Source organism: Meles meles, chromosome 13 (genome assembly GCF_922984935.1).
Source record: "Meles meles chromosome 13, mMelMel3.1 paternal haplotype, whole genome shotgun sequence".
Classification (NCBI taxonomy): domain Eukaryota; kingdom Metazoa; phylum Chordata; class Mammalia; order Carnivora; family Mustelidae; genus Meles; species Meles meles.
The window spans coordinates 4,062,417-4,082,007 of record NC_060078.1 but is presented as its reverse complement, the minus strand read 5'-3'; the positions used below and the strand labels follow the sequence as shown (position 1 = coordinate 4,082,007).

The 19,591-nt window shown below is 44.5% G+C and overlaps 1 protein-coding gene across 2 annotated transcripts in view; it reads left to right on the top strand.

The window, feature by feature from the left end:
* Positions 1-19,591, top strand: part of PCNX2 (pecanex 2) — a 296,195-nt gene that overhangs the window by 88,686 nt on the left and 187,918 nt on the right. For both annotated transcript variants that reach the window (XM_046026803.1, XM_046026802.1), the window contains exons 13-15: positions 1,450-1,621; positions 9,571-9,681; positions 11,378-11,469. In XM_046026803.1, the coding sequence (XP_045882759.1) occupies positions 1,450-1,621; positions 9,571-9,681; positions 11,378-11,469 (375 nt within the window). The remainder of the gene's footprint in view (positions 1-1,449; positions 1,622-9,570; positions 9,682-11,377; positions 11,470-19,591) is intronic.

Below are 19,591 nucleotides of genomic sequence, written 5' to 3'. Positions count from 1 at the left end.
TGAATTACAGTTAGGAAGGGAGCATTCCCTGCCCGTACATAAAGTTGAACGTGGCAGATTTCAGATGATATCACAAACTTGTCCAGGACCAGAGTTTCAATTCCTAGAAAATGTATTTTTAACCTTTTAGGAAAAGGAAGAATCGGGGCAAGAGGGAGCAGCTCTTTAATTTTATATCCTAAATGGTGTCACTTTGAGGAACATCTCATATGCTTACGTGTTTGTATATCAAGTAGCTGTCTATACCTACCAAGTTAGTTTGCTTTTCACTTGATACGAAATGCATTAAGATTTCACTTAGGCTTTCGTTTCAATTTTTTTTTTTTAATGCAGAAGAAGTGTTCCCATGCCCACTAATCTATGACCCAGTTGGATTCACAAGGAAATTTCATAACAGTGCAAATATTCCTTTCAAGACTGAGTCTGGACTCAGGGCCAAACACAGCCAGCCCCCATGGACAGCCTGTGTTTTCCTTCCTCTGAAAAGATGGTCTCAGAATAGGACCATTTCTATTATAGAAGCAGTGGCAATTTAAATTGCATTTCTAGATATAACATGTTCAAAGCAGTGACTTTAAATATTCACATCCGAACCCTGTCACTTTAATCTTTACTTTTTATACCCAAAGTAGTTCATGAATTGCAAAAAAAATTCTCCCCCTAATTCATTTTTGTTGGTTTTTTTGAACCTTATGAATTGTGCATTGGTTTATGACATGTAAATTCTTCATTGGCTTTTGCCCTGGAAAATTTGATTTTATATCTTTTCCTTAATTTTTTTATCTATTCAAGGAGAAGAATAAAAATGTTTCTACTTCTCCTCATAACAATATTTTGAGGGCTAAGATGAGACCTGTTAAGTTTTTGGTCCTCCTCAAAGGAAAATGTATTTAAATGGTGAGTTTTTAAAAATTGGATTATTCCCTGTGCTACGCATATTCCCTGTGCTACGCTAAGACATTTTATGCAATCTCTGGAGGTATAAATTTGCACCTGTACGATCTTGCTTTTTAAGACAAGGAAACCAAAGCTCACCACTTATGATACTGTTTCTTATTAATAGCAGGGCTCGAGGTAGACCATGTAAAGCAAGCAATGGCGTATATTAGTTTTGTTTTTGAAATGAACAATACAAACGGATGTTTTGCTCTTGGGGAAGCATTGAATTAGATCAAATTGTATCCAAGGATGGTAATTAAATTTTCAGCTAAGTCTTGTTGAGTCTGAAAGGCATAACATTCTTTTTGATATTCTTGTTCTTGTCAGAATAAGTATCTGAGTCTTTTTTTTTTTTTTCATTTCCTGGTGTTTTGTGTATATGCGTTATGGGGAGGGGGGAATGTGATTTATGGCATAAGTTGTATGAGATGATATGAATTACTGACTATGAAACTTTTGTCACGTAATCAAAATAATAGGTACCATTCAGACATTGTGTTTGTTTTCTAGGGACACAACCAAATCATAACATATAGCAGACCAATCTATTTTTGTGTGCTGTGTGGCCTTATTTTGCTTCTTAATACAGGGGCCAAAGCCCGGCACCCTCCCACTTACGTTGTCTATGGCCTGAAGCTCTTCTCTCCGAGGTCCCTCCAGTCAGCTAGGGACCTCTTAATAGGTGAGTGAACTTGGGGGTTGTGGGGGAGAATACAGAGGAGGGTGGGTACGTCTCCCTTTTATATTCTGAATCGCTAGCGGGAGAAAACCTCCTATGTAATTACTGGATGAAGAGATGTGCGTTTCTCGTTTGACTCGTACACAGTCAGAGATGGTCAGGGAGCTGGAGCCCCACAGCATCCAGCAGCAGAATGATTCTAGAGGAATGTGGTGTCCGTGACCGAGAAGGCGTAACACTGTCGTTTCAGAAGACCAGTGGCTGTGGTGCCTGGTGCAGGATACCGGGGGCTCCCCAGGGTTAGGGTGGTTTTGCCACTGGGCCACGGTCACGGTCGCACCCATGTGGCACAAACAGTCTGGCAAAGCCCTAGTGTGCATGGTTCTCAGTCCAGGCAGCGTCCCGGATATGCTAGTCACCCAGCCTGTCACCGGTCCTCTAGGTGCTCCTTAAGGTCTCGGCAGTGTTTCTTGCCAAGTGCTCTGTTTACAAAGGGAACCTGCTCAGGATCGTGGTTCAGTGCCTGGCTGTTCGAGTTCCAGCTCTGCCACTTGGCTAGTTGTGTGACCTTGAGAAAACTTCAATAGTAACATGGGGACAAAAAGAGTACCCACCTCCGAGGTTGGTGCGAGTTTTAAATGATTTAGCACCTGTAAACCTGTGGACCAGGGCTGGGCACCAGGTGTTCGCTATTCTCATTGTCATTATCATTAGCGTGTGGAGAGCCTGCCCGAGTGCTGTCCTCAGCTCTGAAGACGGGACTCCAAGCGCTCTGAGAATTCTTGTCATGATGTGCACAGGTTGACACGCATGCCAGCCTGTGGTTGGCTGTGATCACGTTGCCCAAATGAGTTGACAAAGGGCAAGCACCAAGGACACATGCCCCTGTGAATCTCTTACTCAAGAGGAGCTTTCCAAAGCCCCAGATTCCATGGCATTCTTTCCCCGCCCCCAGGACAACTCCCCGAGTCTCTGCTGTGGGACTGGGAAGGGCTCCCAGACACGGCGTATCCTTGTGTTCTTGATGGGTGGAAACCATGGTAGACATGCCGCCCTCTGACTCTCCTTTCCAACCATATCTCCCCATTCTTCCTCCTACTGTAGTGGCAGCAAACTAGTCACTCCCCACCCGTGGCCCCCCACCTGCCCACCTTTGTCGGTGTCCTCTATCTCTCTTCCTGTTACATCATGGGAGGAGCTGAGCAGCTCCATAATAGCGAAGGGTCAGGCACCATGTTAGAGAATCTCTGAGCTCAAGTAGGAAACACTGGGGGGCGGCGGGGTGGCGGGGAGGAGAACTGATCCCATGATTATGTTCCCAGGCTGTGCCTCTTGCCCAAGAATATTTGCTACTTACTACCCTCTCGGATATCTTTCACTTTACTTTTTTACATTACTTGAAGTTCTGTCAGTTGGAACACACACAGACAGACAGACAGACACACACACACACACGCACCCCCACACACACACACCCACACACACCAAGAAAGACTTTCGGAAACTTTTACCTTCCTATAAATGAACCACCCATCTCCCTTCTGAGATGAAGCAATGAAAAAGTCAGAGTCTGAGTAGACTCAGGTGCCCAGGCACGGCTATGCAGGCTGGAGACCATCGCTTCCTGCTGCCTTCTTGCCCACAGCAGTGCTGGAGTCCAGAGCGCAGAGGCCCCCAGCCCCAGGGGGGCCTGGGGATTAACAGTAGAGAGGGTAGGAAAGCATTTTGGAAGGCGTTCAAGAAACATGTGTCCAGGGTGCCTGGATGGTTCAGTTGGTTGAGTGACTGCCTTCAGCTCAGGTCATGATTCCAGAGTCCCGGGATCGAGTCCCGCATTGGGCTTGCAGCTCCACGGGGAATCTGCTTCTCCCTCTGACCTTCTCCTCACTCATGCTCTCTCTCACTGTCTCTCTCTCGAATAAATAAATAAAATATTAAAAAAAAACCACGTGTCCATGTCAAAATGTTGCCTCCCCTCTCTGCAGCCCATGCTCAATCTTGGGTACCTCCTGACCATCTTTTTCCAGGATCTCGAGCATGGGTTAGTGTCAATAGAGCTCCACCCAGTACAGGTCACAAGGATGTGGGGTCTGACCTGGAGCCCTAACTACCTTGGTGACTCCTTGTCTCATCCCCATCCCTTGTGTTCCTGTTCTGGGTGCCCTGGACAACCTTGACCATGCTAGTTGATGGCCCATTTCCCCTAAGCTTGGCCCCATCTTCTCTGCCCCCATAACCCATATTTCCGTAGCACCAAACCCATCTTGGAGTCGTCTGTTCACTTGTGATTTTTTGGCTAATGACTGTGCCCTGTCTAGCCTGCGTGCTGCTCAGTAAGGACAAGGCAGAGCCCGTGCCTATTTCTCACACCGACTCCCTGGCACCCCGTGCTGTGTCTGGTAAATACAGGCACTAAAGAAATGTTTGTTGAGTGGATGGACTAATGAGCACAAGTGTGTTTAAGTAGTAAGGGAGTTAATGTCCGGGTGAGCATTTGGAAGACTCATTCACTGTCATTCTCCGGCTGGTCACCTCGGTCCGTGCAGTGAGTAGGGACATGATAAGCACCTCCTAAAGGTGATTTGGAGAAAGAGGAAGAAAAGTGTGTCCTACATTCTGGGTAGAAATTGTTTTTCTGTACACGGTTGTCTTTCATTTCTCTTTTTCTTTAATTTTCTTCTATAAACAAGCCATTGCTGCCAAACGCATATCGTTGTTTGGAACAGCAGACTTGCCCTGGCATCAGAAGGTGAAATGCTACGACGGCTCATGAAGTAAGACCTTAGTGTACTTGGTCTGAGCCTGAGGTCTTCCTTTTAGCAGAAACCCTTGCTCTAAAACTCAGCTACTGGCTGTATGTATTCTCATTTTATTTTTCTTCAGACCAGTTCCGCTGAGGGGAGGCGATGAGGCAGGGAATATGGTTTTCCTTGTCTTTCTATCTGGAATTCCCTTTTCCTCATTAAAGCTTTACCTTAAGAGAGATTTTTGTCTGCTTGTCCACGGTAACAAGTAAAAATAGCTGTAAATAAGCGAGCAAGCCAGCTAAATGACTTCTGGGATAAAGAAAAACGGGAAAATAGAACAACAGCAATCCCCGTGGAGGGAATGTGTTAAACACACTAATTTGCACTGAGCAGGAGAAGATTGTGGAACGGATTTAGAGCCATTGGGAACGAGAGGAAGGCAATAGAGGTGGATACTGATTTTCTGACTTGATGAGGGAAAGCAAGGGCAATTCAAAGTCATTCATGCCCCTGTGTGGAGGCTCTCCACCTTCTGTCCCTTACTACGAAGGGATCTGAGTTTATGTGGCTCCCGCCAGGGTTAGGTTCAGAGACTAACAAGGAGAGAAGAAAAAATGAGGAGAGACCAGAAGGGTATTGGGTTGAAAAAGTCGTGTATGTTTCCTATAACTGCCATAACAAAGCACTCCCCATGGGGGCCTGAGAACATCAGAGATTTACTGTCTCGTGGTTCTGGAAGCTGGGAGTTTAAGATCTCTGAAGGCGCAAGTGAAGGACTTAGCCTGGCCTCACTCCTTGGCTCGTCAATGGCCTTGTCCCTCTCTGTCACATCATCTTCCTTCTGTGTGTGTGTGTCTGGCTCTGTGTCCAAATTCCCCCTTCTTAGAAGGACAACAGGCATATTAGAGCAGGGCCCACCCTCAGGACCTCACTGTAACTTGACCATGACCCAGACCCTATTGCTTGGTGAGGTTACATGTACACGTATCATTTTGGAGGGACACAATTCACTCCTTTCAACATGGAGCATTTAAGAAAAAGGACAAGAGAGAAGCAGGAACTCAGCCCACGTGACCTTGTTTTCCATCTTGTAATGTGATCCTCCTCCGGCCGGTGCTGGGGGATGTGAAATATTTGTTTCAACCTGTGCCTTACTGCTGCTGTTTCTGTTACCTGCTGCCTCTCCTGCTTTTTGCGCAACAACTCTCCCTCATGAGAGAGACGAGGTGGCCAGGGAAGGGAGCAGGAAGGGAGCAGGGAGTATCCACGTCTGCTGCTTTGGGCCAGAGCTGACCCTGCCCCACCCGCCTCCCGGGGCAGATGGGGTGGGATGTGAGCCTGCGCTGGGAGATGGCCTGGGTGGGAAGTGGGCGGGTGGGGACGATGGAGAAGCTTCTGGTCAGGTTTAATGTGGGGAGAGCAGCATCCCAAAGGCCAGCATCGCAGTCAGATAATAGGACTATGGAAGAAGGCGGGAGGTACGCTGCCAGGAGGTGGGGAACATGGGGGCCAAACTTGGGGACATAAGACAGGGTCCGTGGCAGGGACTTGTTGATTTTATAGGCGGGGGGGGGGGGGGGGAGATGGAAGACATAGAAGTACTGGGGGTAATATTCTTACCTAATTTTTCCTTCTATGACCCCTGCTGTATATTCAAAATACTCCTGTGGGCACTTCTCTCTTTCTTTAAAAGGCACAAAATGTTTCCGGGAGCAAGGGGAAGGCACCGCTGAGTCAGCCCTCGTTAGCTTGCTCAGAGATAGTAACCTCTGGGCTGCAGTTTTAATACTTTCCACTAACATCACTTTAGTGAAAGCCTACAAGAGGAGGCCGGCTTTCTAATTATCCCAAGGATGAGGAAGCCAAGAGGTCTTCAGTTCTTTGTGTCGTATTTCAAAAGGAGGAGGAGCAGTGCTAGAGTGTGCCCCCATGAACGGCTGCGCTGTGTCTGGACATGGGGAAAAGACTGGGATGTCCCCGCGGTGGTGTTTCTCTGTGGTTGCAGAGGTAATAACGAGTCCCGGCCCATAGCAGGTGCATTGCGGCTCACTGCAGGAGAGCCCCGTAAAATGGTCTGGGTTAGAGCTGTCCGATGGTAGCCCGGGCTTTGCCTACTGAAACATGAGGTCCTCACTTGGAAGAAGCTCGGGCGGGGAGCGTGGCTGTCTGTTGTAGAAGGGACTGCGTGGGTCCTTCTCAGACCCTAACCCTAACCCTAACCCTAATCCACAGTCCTTAGGACTGTGACCCCCACCCTACAACAAGGCAGCTTCCATAATGCCACCCTTAGAGATAGGTGGCGGTTTGGGGACAACTTACTGGAACGTACCCCCTTCTTGCCCAGAGAGACCTCACATTTGCCTTCTCTATGTGTCTTCTATAAACACTGTTTCCGGGGCTCGGTGCAGGTCACAGGCAGGACGATGGGTTAGCACAGAGATACGGCACACTGGAGACACACACTGTATATATTCACATCGACTCCCTAGGTTTTAGTTTTATTTCCAAGTTATTTTAATTCTGCTTGTTTTTGCCCCAAAGCCGCAACAGCAATAGTCACGGCATAGAGTGGTAACGAATATCATTGTTCACATTTTAAAAAAGAAACAAGAAAGTTACAATGTTTTTATTTGTAAACATTGCTTGTAAAGAAATGGAACCATACTAGAAATTTCTGCATTTATGGTAATTATTAGGGAAAAGGAGGAGTAGCAGTGAGAGAAAATTATATACCCTCTCAGTGGTATGTTAAGAAAAAAAAAAATCTTTGTTCACAGGGAAAATTGCTGACAGCCACAGAAACTTTTTTTTTTCTTTTGGAAAAAGGGCAAAATGACCTCAGCAACTTCAAGTGTGATTTTCTAATTGCCCTACTAATGCAGGAAACATTTGGCTGCGTTGTTTTTTTTTTTAATTCACGTGAGCTACAGCCCGACAGATGAGATACGTTGTCTCCGCCCTGCTCTCCTTCCACCTCCCTGGCTTTGATTTTAAAGCCCACAGATCTCCGGCTCGAAAACATCCTGGAGAGGAGCTCGATGCTGGGCTCCACGGTGGGAGCAGTGAGCTTCCGTTCTGGGCGCCCGGCTGCGGCTTCCTGCCGCCGCTCGCCATCTCTCCACCGGATCACCCTCAAGCCACCATTCACTGGGGCTTTTCCCTTTTCCCTTCCAAGCTGAGGTTTCATCACCTAATGTGTTTATACAGAAAACGCGTCCTTACACCTGCGTTGCTGACCAGTTTCCAGTATTTAGCTGCTTTAAATTTTCTTTCACACCCATACTTATCCTTGGAGTTCTTCATTCTTGGTGTAGTTTTTACCACACACACACACACACACATGCACGCACACACACACAGCTCTTGAGAAGGTGAACTAATGCGATCTCACCATGCCTTCTGTCCACCCCTACCCTGGACAAGAGAACTCCAGAGTACAGTGTAGCCTGTCATCTTCCTTGTGGGGTCTGAGTCTCACAGTTCAGAGAAGAGGTATGAGTCAGTTTGCTTGAAATTATATGAGAATAAAATTTTGATGCTCCTACATTCTATAATTAAATTTCGACTTATTTCCTTTTATAAAAGATTTATTTATTTATTTTAGGGAGACAGAGTAAGGAGTGAGTAGGGGCAGAGGGAGAGAAAGAGAGAGAGAATCCCAAAGCAGACTCCCCGCTGAGGGCAGAATCCTATGTGGGGCTCCATCCCAGGATCCTGAGATCATGACCTGAGCCAAAACCAAGAGTCAGCTGCCCAACCCCACTGAGCCACCCAGACACCCAAAATTTCTTTTTCTTCTATCTTTCCCATATCTCTGAGTTCCATTCACAAAACCTGAAAAAAAACAAAACAAAACAACACAATTGTGTCCTATAAAGTGATGTCCAGCAGATCAGTGTTTCTATGCTATTGGCCTACTTTGACTGAAAAGTGGATTCCTCACAGATGCTCTAGATTATTACAATATCATCGAAATCTTGCCACAGAAAACATTACAGCAAAATCACCATGTGTATCAAAATATGGCTTCAACCCCAAGAGTGCTGGAATAGTCTCTTGATACTGTTGTAGAAGGGTTTGTCCCACACTTTCAAGCCACTATTAGCAAGAGCACGTGATGTACGAGGACTCTCGTTTGTAGTTTCATGATGGAAAGTGTGCATTTCTGATTTTCAGACGTTGCTGAAGCCCCCGCCCCCCGCCATCCCCACTCCTGCTGTCGACTGTGGTCTATGTTCCAAAGTTCAGGCATATGGGATTTCAAATCAAATTTCCTTAGTTTTATTGGGGCTTACCAGGATCAAACTTCACTGACATTCTCCTCAATAAACTAAGACACAAGACAGATGTGTCACAGCAGAGGGAGTGGCAGTTTCTGTGTGTCTCTGCAACCCAATTTGCACAGACGTGTGGAAGAGGGGATGACAGGGACAGAACTGTGAAATGCGGCTCTAACATGTTCGATTTCCTCCAACAAATGATCTCTGTGAAACGTGGAATCCTGGCACGTGGATGTCTTACCAGACGCACTGTTCCGATTTTGGGAGGGGCACCATCTTCCTCTGGTCAGGCAGGGTTGCCTTCATGTCCCAGATGCTCCAGTCCCCAGGAGGTTAGGCCTGTCACGGTCCCACTGTCACCGTGTATGGTTTCTTCATCACCACCCTCCTGTTCCTCTGTGAACCTGGAGTTCCCACTGAACTTGAATTTCAGGTGGTGTTCAGGTCTCAAGACCTCAAATGCTCCCGCGGACAAGCCCAAAATGAGGAGCCCCCAGCAGCAAGTTGACATCCCCCACCCCCATGCAGGGAGAGAGCTCCCTACCTACTGCCTTTAGCTTTACCTGTTCCTGGAGTTTCCCAGTTTCATCCCCCGACCCTCACGCCCCCCAAGTGCAAGCCCGCTCTTGCACACTGCGGACTGGTCCACCGTCTCCCTCACCATCTGAGGTCTCTGCTGGGTGTTTTGCTCGCCTGTGTTCTTTGCCTGGGCCTTTTCCTCGGACGCAGCCCCGTGTTACTTCCACAAGCACATTTCCACTGGGCTCGCAGACCCTCCTTCTAGGAGTGTGAGGAGTCCAGTACTGCCTCCGGGATGCGGGCGGGGGTGGGGTGGCTGGGAGCTGGAAGGGGAGCAGGCAGTTGCCTCGGGGACCAGGGGCCACCAGCCACACACTTATGGTCTGTTTTGTCTGTTCACTTCCAGTATTTTTATATTGCTTCCCTGCAATTTCCCTCCTCGGGCTCTTCCCGCAGATCAACACTTTCTGCATTTATCTTTTGGAACAAATTGACATGCTGTTTTTCGGAGGTTCTGGTAAGTCATTTACATCCCACCCTTCCTGTAAAAGAGTCTAAAGTTCTGATAAGGGCTGCATGGAATGGAGTCCAGACAGCTTGGTGTTCTTTTTCTTTCTTTTCTTTTTAAAGATTCTATTTATTTATTTAACAGACAGGAACAGCAAGAGAGGGGACACACGCAGGCAAGTGGGAGAGGGAGAAGCAGGCTTCCTGCGGAGCAGGGAGCCCAACACAGGGCTTGATCCCAGGACCCTGGTATCACGACCTGAGTGAAAGCAGCCGTCTAACAAATGAGCCACCCAGGTGCCCCCAGCTCGGTTTTCTTTGTCCTCCACACTGAGCTACTTCTTGTGTGCACCTGGACAGACAGGGGACCCGTGTCTCCCACCCGGGTGACTTTCCTTGACACAGCACTCAAGATTCAGCCAGCAGTGGCTAAAACGTCACTTAGTCCTTACCTGGAGACTTTGTGCTGGTTGCTTGACTGTAAAGTTTACTTTTCTCTAAATGGAAATACACGCGCGGCTCTCCTAGAATCCCTGTAAGAATGAAGTGAAACCATACATAACGCACGACAGCACAGCTGGTGAGCCAGTACTGTTCCCACCTCATTACACACACACACACACAGATGCCCACGCATACACGGATGCACACACAGGGATGCACTCATGTTCGCTAACACGCACACACAGATGCACACATATACACGGATGCACACAGATGCACACACAGGGATGCACTCATGTGCGCTAACACGCACATGGATGCACACACATGTGCACAGACACACACATGCACACAGAGATGCACTCATGTGTGCTAACACATGCACATGGACACGCACAGACACACAGATGCACACACCAGACGCACACGCACGCACAAGCGCACACAGATGCACACACTTGCACATCCAGGGATGCACTCACGTCTTTAACACGCGCACGGATGCATGCACACAGGTGCACACACATGCATGACATACACAGATGCACACATGCACACACAGATGCACTCACGTTTGTTAACATACACACACGGACGCACACACAGACGCACACGCATGCACGGACATACACAGATGCACACATGCACACAAGATGCACTCACATTCGTTAACATATGTGCATGCACGCACACACACAGACTCGCATGCACGGACGCACACAGACGCACACATGCACACGCAGAGATGCACTCACGTGCACTAATGCGCACGGATCAGACTCGCATGCACGGACGCACACAGACACACACATGCACATGCAGAGATGCACTCACGTGCACTAATGCGCACAGATGCACACGCACACGCACACACGCACACAAGCAGTGCTCATTTGTTAGACGGATCTCTGTCCGTCCTTCGGCGGAAACTTTCATCTGTGCTGTTTATTTTGGCCAGCGGCTTCCCACTGTAAGCTAGGAGGCCTCCCTTCATCAGGCTGGACGTGGATGAAGGGACGTTCACACGGTCTTCTAAGAATGTTGCCAGAAATTCCTTTTCAGTGTTTTCCTCCGGAATTTTTGGTAAACGGTTAGCCTCTCTCTCTCTCTTTTCGCATGAAGTCATTGGGTATTTTTGGCTGACTGATGCCACGGAGGTTTTCTTGGCCTCCGTGACAGGCATTTTGCAGTCGAAAGCTACAACCTTGTCTTTGCCCTTTCTTCCATGTTCGATTGTGAGACTGTGCGTGTTTGTGTTGCAGCCGTTTCAGGCATGACGTCGGCTGTTTACAGTGTGGCCCGGAGTGCCGCGGCTGCTGGCCTGCTCCACGCCTTCTGCTTCAGCGCCGTGAAGGTAGGTGGGAGGCCTGAGGGTCTTCTCCCTTCTCCTCCCGTCCATTACACCCGCTGGCGGTTTAAGTGAACACATGTTTTCCTCTCATCATGAAAGACACGGAATCTGAGCGCATCAGGAATAGCAGGGCCTGGGGGGTGGGGCCTGGGTGGTATTTGAAGACACCTGAAGCGTGTGACTTGTGGGCGAGCACCGACCCCCCTCCGGATTGTCTCTTGGCGTCATGACCCACCCCTGCCAGAGCCCCTGCTGAGCATGGTGGTCAGGAGGACTTGTGTGTTTGCCTTCTCCACTTTCTTGAATATCGCTCAAAAGACGGGAAAGAGGTAAAATTGCCTGATGCTTCGTGGACAGAGAACAGGAGAAGGGATGATAGCAACAAGATTTTAAGATCTAGAAAACAGATGGCCCGTCGATTTATCCAGATGGAGAGAGTTGAAGCCAGGCTGGCAGCCAGGGAGGCCCGAGAAGATGAAAACCAAGATGAGCGTTAACTTTAGGAAAACACAAAAGCTGTGTCTGAAGAGAAAGGTAATGATTCTCCGCTGTGGATAGCAGTTTGCGTTTATGGTGCTCTGAATAAAGGTTACCTGTAGAATGGAAAAACGGGGGGGGGGTGTGGGTATGGTTGTGTGTTTGTGTGTGCCACTGTGTGCGTGTATGAGTGTGAGTGTTGGGACTATCTTAATCTTGTCTTCCATTCTGGAAAGTCGGCAAATAATATCTAAAATTGGAAAAAGAAATAACACAACAAGCATGTTACTTGGAAATAGGGTCATAGGTGCAGAAGAAACAGCTGGAAAGCATTGCCCGCAGGAAGCAGGCCTTTGGGCCGTGAGGTGCCATAGGCTGGGGACCCTCTTGCTCATTTTCAGTGTCATGAAACTAGAGTTTCCGTAATGTCTGGAAGCAGTAACACACAGAATGTTGTCCGGGGCATCTCCGTTCTGGAAAAGCATTAATTAATATTGCTCATGTTTCTTGAATTGATGCACATCCTACCTTTACTGTTTTAAACAACAGATACCTCTTTGATAAAATAAAAATTAAACATACAAAAGCAAATGAAAATAAAGCATGTTCCAAAGGCATCTTACTATCTATCCAGTGACACTCCTTAGCTACCTTCTTAAATCGAGTAACTTAAAATCTTATTAAAGGCGTGGTTGTGGGTGGCAGGAAGATAATTGTTTGTTCCCCGTTGTGCAAAGGAAGGAGTGTGATATGATTATCTCCCAGGCCATTCCCATGGACTCTGTCCGTGATTGTCCGCGCATAATTTCCTCCCTCCCTCCTTCCGTCCTTTCCATATAGATATTTTCTTTCACATAAAGAAAGGGGGAGGAAGAGGAAGATTCCTTCTTCTAATACACAAAGGTAATTCAGGTGTTGGTGGTGACCCTGTCTCCACGTTTATCCTATCGTGCAGAACAATAATTACATAGCAAATCGCATGTTCTTTCTTCTGAATGCATTTCTTTATTCTGTCACAGGACGCCAGGTATTTTATTCAGGAAAAGAACTGGGGTGGTTATTTCCTGAGTCCTTGCCCTTCTGAGGACTGCTTTCTGTTCTTTTTGATAAAACAGCTGCCTATAAAATTTTGGGGTCGCAGGCGCTTACTTGCAGGGCCCTTTGTATGGTATGTACTCTGTTGTGTTTCAGTGTTTGTTTACATATTCATTTCTCATCCATTTTTAATTTTTTAATTTTTTTAGTGATATAAGTATTTTTGAAGGTTTTGTTTTAGTTTTTGGTTTAATGCCGGTTAACATACGCCGTTGTATCGATTCCAGGTGCACGATGTAGTGATTCAGCACGTCCATACAACACCTGGTGCTCATCATGACAGGTGCCCTCCTTAATCCCCATCACCTGTTTCACCCCCCACCCCCCGCCCCGCCCTGGGAACCATCGGTTTGTTCTCTATAGTTAGAGTCTGTTTCTTGGTTTGTCTCTCTCTCTCTCTTTTTCCTTTTGCTTATTTGTTTTGCTTCTTAAATTCCATGCATGAGTGAAATCATATGTCTCTCTTATTTCCCTTAGCATTTTACCACTAGCTCCCTCCATGTCATTGCAAATGGCAAGATTTCACTCTTTCTATGGCTGAATAATAATAGTCCAGCCTGTGTATATACCACATCTTCTGTAAATACTTGTGTATAGGTGTTGGTGTGGATATGTGTTTTTATGTATACAAAGCTAAGACCTAGGAGTGGTATTGATGGGTCACATGGTTAGTTAATATTTAACTTTTAAGAAATTGCCAACTGGGGGCGCCTGGGTGGCTCAGTGGGTTAAAGCCTCTGCCTTCAGCTCAGGTCATGATCCCAGAGTCCTGGGATCGAGCCCCACATCAGGCTCTCTGCTCTGCAGGGAGCCTGCTTCCTCCTCTCTCTCTGCCTGCCTCTCTGCCTAGTTGTGATTTCTCTCTGTCAAATAAATAAAAAGTATTAAAAAAAAAAAAAAAAAGAAATTGCCAACTGTTCTCCAACGTGTGTACCGTTTTTGATCCCCTCATAATCTTTGAGATTTCAAAGTCTTCCAAGTGTTCCAGATTCTTCCTGGCACTTGAATGTTTTAATGGTTTTTAAAAATAGTACTCCTATTATGAACTGGTGTCTAATTGTAGTTATAATTTGCATTTCTCTAATAATGAATGCTGTGGAGTAGACTTCGTATTCTTGCTTGCTACTTAATGCATCTTCATTGGTGAAAAATATGTTCAAGTCTTTTTTCTCATTAAAAAATTGCACTACATGTTTTTATTGAGGTATAAGAATTTTTTTTACATGTTCTGAAGTCCTTTAACAAATATATATTGCAATATATTTTTTCCAGTTCTTGGCTTCTCTATCTATTTCATTAACAGCATTTTTCAAAGAGCACAAGTGTTTAATTATAAGGAAATCCAGTTTGTCAATTATTTATTTTATGGTCTGTGCTTTTTACATCTTATCTAAAAATATTTACCTAACACGAGGTCACAAATATTTTTTCCTTGAAGTTTGGTAGTTGTAGCTCTAATGTTTAGATCTGTGATCCAGTTTGAGTTGATTTTTATGTATGAGATGAAGTAAAGATTGAGATTCACTAGCACAACTGCTGGAAAGACTAACCTTTCCCCACTGAATTACCTTGGAAGCCTTGGAAACAAATACCAGCTTCCAGGTTCTGGTCTAGCATGTAAGGGGTCTGGAAGTTGTATTTCCATCCTACAATAAGTAAAGAGCTGAACAAACTAAAAAATCAACAGCTCTTTTTAAATCCACCAGAAAAGGCAAGAAGCAAACAGCTGGCTCCTTCCAAAGTCAGAGAGACAGACAGGTGGATGCAGGGAATCACGTCTCACTGGAGCAGGAACCCAGGAGCAGAAACCTCTGTGGGAACAAGTCCCAGGGCAGGAAAACCTGAACTGCCAGCTAGGTGTTGCTGGAGACTCAGTGTGGGCAAGTCTGGGAGTTCATCCTCCAGGGGGACCCAGTCATCAGGGACAGCCCACACCTCTGTGCGTTTTACCTCTAGGCGCTTGAACGGGTTCTCCTGTGACTATCAGAGAAAAATCCCCGCCTGCTTTCAGCAGGTGGAAGGGAAGAGTAACCATTTTGAAATACATCAGAGCATTAGTCTCTTCTTCACAAGGCCTGCCCTCAAGATTTCACCACAGCCTGAACTATGGGGATTTTTGTCAGAGCCCAAATGACTTGGAAGAAGGGAAATCCCAAACTCCAGTTGGCTCTAGCCTTCCACGTGGGCAAAAGGAAATACCAACTGCAGTCCAACCCATGCTGGCCATTCTGTCCCACCTGAAATGGGGACGCGACTCAGAAGCACTTACAAAGTCCACAGTCCAGGCGCAGGGTCCCTGAGAGACTCAAAAGCCATCACAGGACCGTATAATACTCCCCATATGCCTTGCCACGCCATCAGTAAAGGCTGGTTTACCCCAGGTCTTTTCACCCAGTGTGTAAAAAACGATGTGGCATACTGCAAGGCATAAAACACAGTTTGAAAGGAGAGAGCAAGCGTTAGAGTCAGATGTAGATACGGCAGGGATGATGTAATTATCATACTGGGAATTTAAAACAGTATGATTAATATGCTAATGATTCTAATGAATGAGTAGACAGCCTGTAAGTGCAGATGGGCCGTGTAAGCAGAACGACGAAAATTTTAAGGAAGACCGGAAAGGAAATGCTAGCAATTAAAAAATGAAAACAAAAACACTGTAACAGAAATGAAGGATGCCTTTGATGGACACGGCCGAAGAATCCCTGAGCTCAAGGTGATGTCTACAGAAACTTCCAGTTCATTTTGGCACGAGAAAAGACTGAAGAAACAAAATATCCAAGGACTGTGGGACAACGGCAGAAAGTGTAACGTGTGTAATGAAAATATCAGGAGAGGAGAAAAAGGAGCAGAAAAAATACTTGAAGTCCTAATGACTGAGATCTTCCCCAAATTAATATCGGACCCCAATCCACAGATTCAGGAAGCTCAAAAAACCCCAAACAGGATTAATTCAATAACAACCCTAACAACAGAAACAAAAACTAAACAAGTGCCTATCATTCAAAATGCTAAAAATCATAGCTAAAGAAAACATCTTGAAAGAAAACAGAGGGAATAAACATCCTTACCTTACCTTCGGGGGAGCAAAGGTGAGGGTTATATCTGTCTTCTCCTCAGGAACGGCTATGAACAGAATTGTTTCCCCAAATTCACAAGTCGAAACCCTGATCCCCAATGGGTTGATATTTGGAGATGGGCCTTTTGGAGATAATTATGTTTAGATGAGGTCATGAGCATGGTGCCTTCGTGATGGCATTAGCGCCCTTGTAAGAAAAGAGATACCAGAGCTCATTCTGTCACTGTTGTGTGAAGACAGGCCATGAGATCATTTGGAAACCAGGAAGAGAGCAACTGGGCCAGCACCATAATCTCTGACCTCCAGACTTCAGAACTGTGAGAAATAGATTTATGTTGTTTAAGACAACATGTTTAGCGATACACATATTGTATTTTGTTATGGCAACGTGAGCTGACTATGACAGGAAACTATTCAAGTGAGATAAGAGGAGAGTGAAATAGTTAAAAGGGTTGAGAGAACAAAGCACCAACCTATAATTCTGCACTCCCCAAAATCTTCACTTCACTTCAGAAGTGATTTGTTGAAGGAGATTTGTTGCCAGTAGACCTGCCTTGCAAGAAATATTAAAAGAAGTTCTGCAGGGAATGGAGAATAATGTTGATCTGAGACTGATAACTACATGAAGGAGGGAAGATTATCAGAGAAGGAATTAAGTAAACACTTTTATTTTTCTATCCTTATTGCAACCATGTATTCAAAAATACAAGTATATCATTATTGTGAGATACTTGCACTATCCATAAAGTGATGGAGTTTTATTTGAAAGTGGCCTTGACTTAGCTAGAAATGTATATTACATACTCTAGGGTAGCCATTAAAAAATGTTTTTTTAAAAAAGAAGTATAAGTGATGTGTTAATAAAGGAGAGAAAATGAAATCATGTAAAATCAACTAAAACTACAAAAGGCAGGAAGAGTGGGAGACAAAAATAGGGACAAAAAAACAAGAGCAATGAATAAATAGTAACGAATAGAACCGGTATTAATTGAACTGTATCAATAGGACTGTGCATATCAGTGGTGCAGGCACCCCAAGTGAAAGGTAACAATTGTCAGGGTGGGTCAAAGAACAAGACCCCACTATATATTGTCTACAAGAATTTCTACAGGAAACTCCCTTTAGATATGCAGACACTTCTGTCTTAAAAGTAAATGGCTGGAGAAGTATATACCATGCTAAAACTAATCAAAAGAAAGCAAGAATAGCTATACTAATTTCAGACTTCAGAGCAATAAAACAGACTCTCAGAGATAAAGAGTGGCATTGCATAGTATTAAAAGGATTAATTTTCCAAGAAGACACAGCAATCCTTAAGGTGTATGTACCTAACAACAGAGCGTCAAAATATGTGAAGGGGAAACTGATAAAATTGTAAGGAGAAAAAGATGAATCCACTATCACAGTTGGAGACTTTAACACCTCCCTGTCAGAAACAGACAGATTCAGCAGGCAGAAACTCGGTAGGTGCATGGTTGGACTCTATAGCCTCATTAATCAGCTGAATATATTGACACGTGTAGAACTACCTCATTGAACAACAGCAAAATACACATTCTCCTCAAACTCACATGGAACATTCACTAAGAGAGCCCCCATTCTGGGCCATAAAACATATATTAACACATTTAAAAGAATAGAAAGCATACAGTGTCTGTTCTCAAACCACAATGGAATGAAAAATCCCCATATATATGGAGATTATACAACACATTTCTAAGTAACACACAGGTCAAAGAAGAAATCTCAAGAAAAATTTAAACAATATTTTGAACTAAATGAAAATGAAAATACAACCTATCAAAAGAAGTAGGATTCAGCAGAAGCAATGCTTGGAAGGAAAATATAACATGGAATGCACATATTGGAAAAGAAGAAAGATGTAAAATCAGTAATCTAAACGTCCACCATAGAAAAACAGAAAAAGAAGAGCAAATTAATTCTGAAGTAAGCAAAAGAAAGTAAATAATAAAAATGAGAACAAAAATCAATGATATTGAAAAATAGAAACTGGTAGAGAAAATCTACAGAACAAAGAACTGGTTTTTGAAAAAGATCAATAAAATCAGTAAACCTGTAGCCAGGCCAACTAAGAAGAAAAGAGAGGTGATGTAAATTACTAATTACAGGAAGTAATGAGGAAATATTGCTACAGATTCCATGGACATTAAAAGGATAGCAGGGGCGCTTGGTGGCTCAGTTGGTTGAGTGTCTGCATTTGGCTCCGGTCGTGATTCCAGGGTTCTGGGATTGAGCCACACACCGGGCTCTATGCTTGGCAGGGAGTCTGCTTCTCCCTCTCTCCTCCTTCTCCCCTGGTGTACTCTTTCTGTCTCAAATAAATAAATAAAATCTTTAAAAAAAAACTTTAAAAGGATAGTAAAGGAGTATTATGAATAACACTATACCCACAACTTTGATAACTTGGATGAAATGGACCAGTTTCTAGACAGACATAATCTACCAAAAACTCACACAAAAAGAAAGTCCTATCTGATTAGGCTTGCCTATATTAAAGAAATTGAATCAATAATTAACAAATTTCCAAAACAAAAAGCACCAATTTCACTCATAGATTCCACCGAACATTGAGGGATGAAATTATAACAATACTCTCCAATTGATTTAGAAGATAGAGGCAGAAGGAACACTTTTTTACACATTCTGTGAGGTCAGAATTACCCTAGCACTAAAGCCAGATGAAAACATCACATGAAAAGAAAACTATAGGTCAATATCATGAATATAGGCAAAAGTCCTCAGCAAAGTATTACCCAGTCAAATCCTATGACATCTAAGAAAATTATACACCATGACCAAATGAAATTTATTTGATATATGCAAGCCTTGTTCAGTATCCAAAATTCAATTAATGTAATCCATCAACACACACATCAACAGGCTAAAGAAGGAGTATCACATGACCATATCAACAGACACAGACAAAACATTTGAAAACATCAGCACTGATTCATGACAAAAACTCTTGGCAAATTAGAAATAGAGAGGAACTACCTTAACTTTATAATGAACTTGTACAACAAACCTACAGCTCACATGATCATGGTGAGAAACTAGGAGATTTCCCATTAATATCAGGAATATGGTAAAGATGTCCTCTCACTACTCCTTTTCAACATATTGGAGGCCCTACCTAATGCAATAAGATAAGAAAAGGAAATAAATATATACTGAGTGGGAAGGAAGAAATAAAACCATCTCTTCACAGAGGTCATGATTTTCTATATAGAAAGTTCAAAAAATGGACCACGCCCCCAGAATTAACAAGTGATTTAGCAACATTGAAGGATATAAGGTTAATATACAGAAGTTAATCTCTTCCTTGTATACCAGCAATGAACAAGTGGAATTTGAAACTAAAAGTACCGTTCCATTAGCACCTCCTAAAATGAAAGACTTCAGTATAAATCTGACAAAATATGTGCACAATCTTTTTTTTTTTTTTTTTTTTTT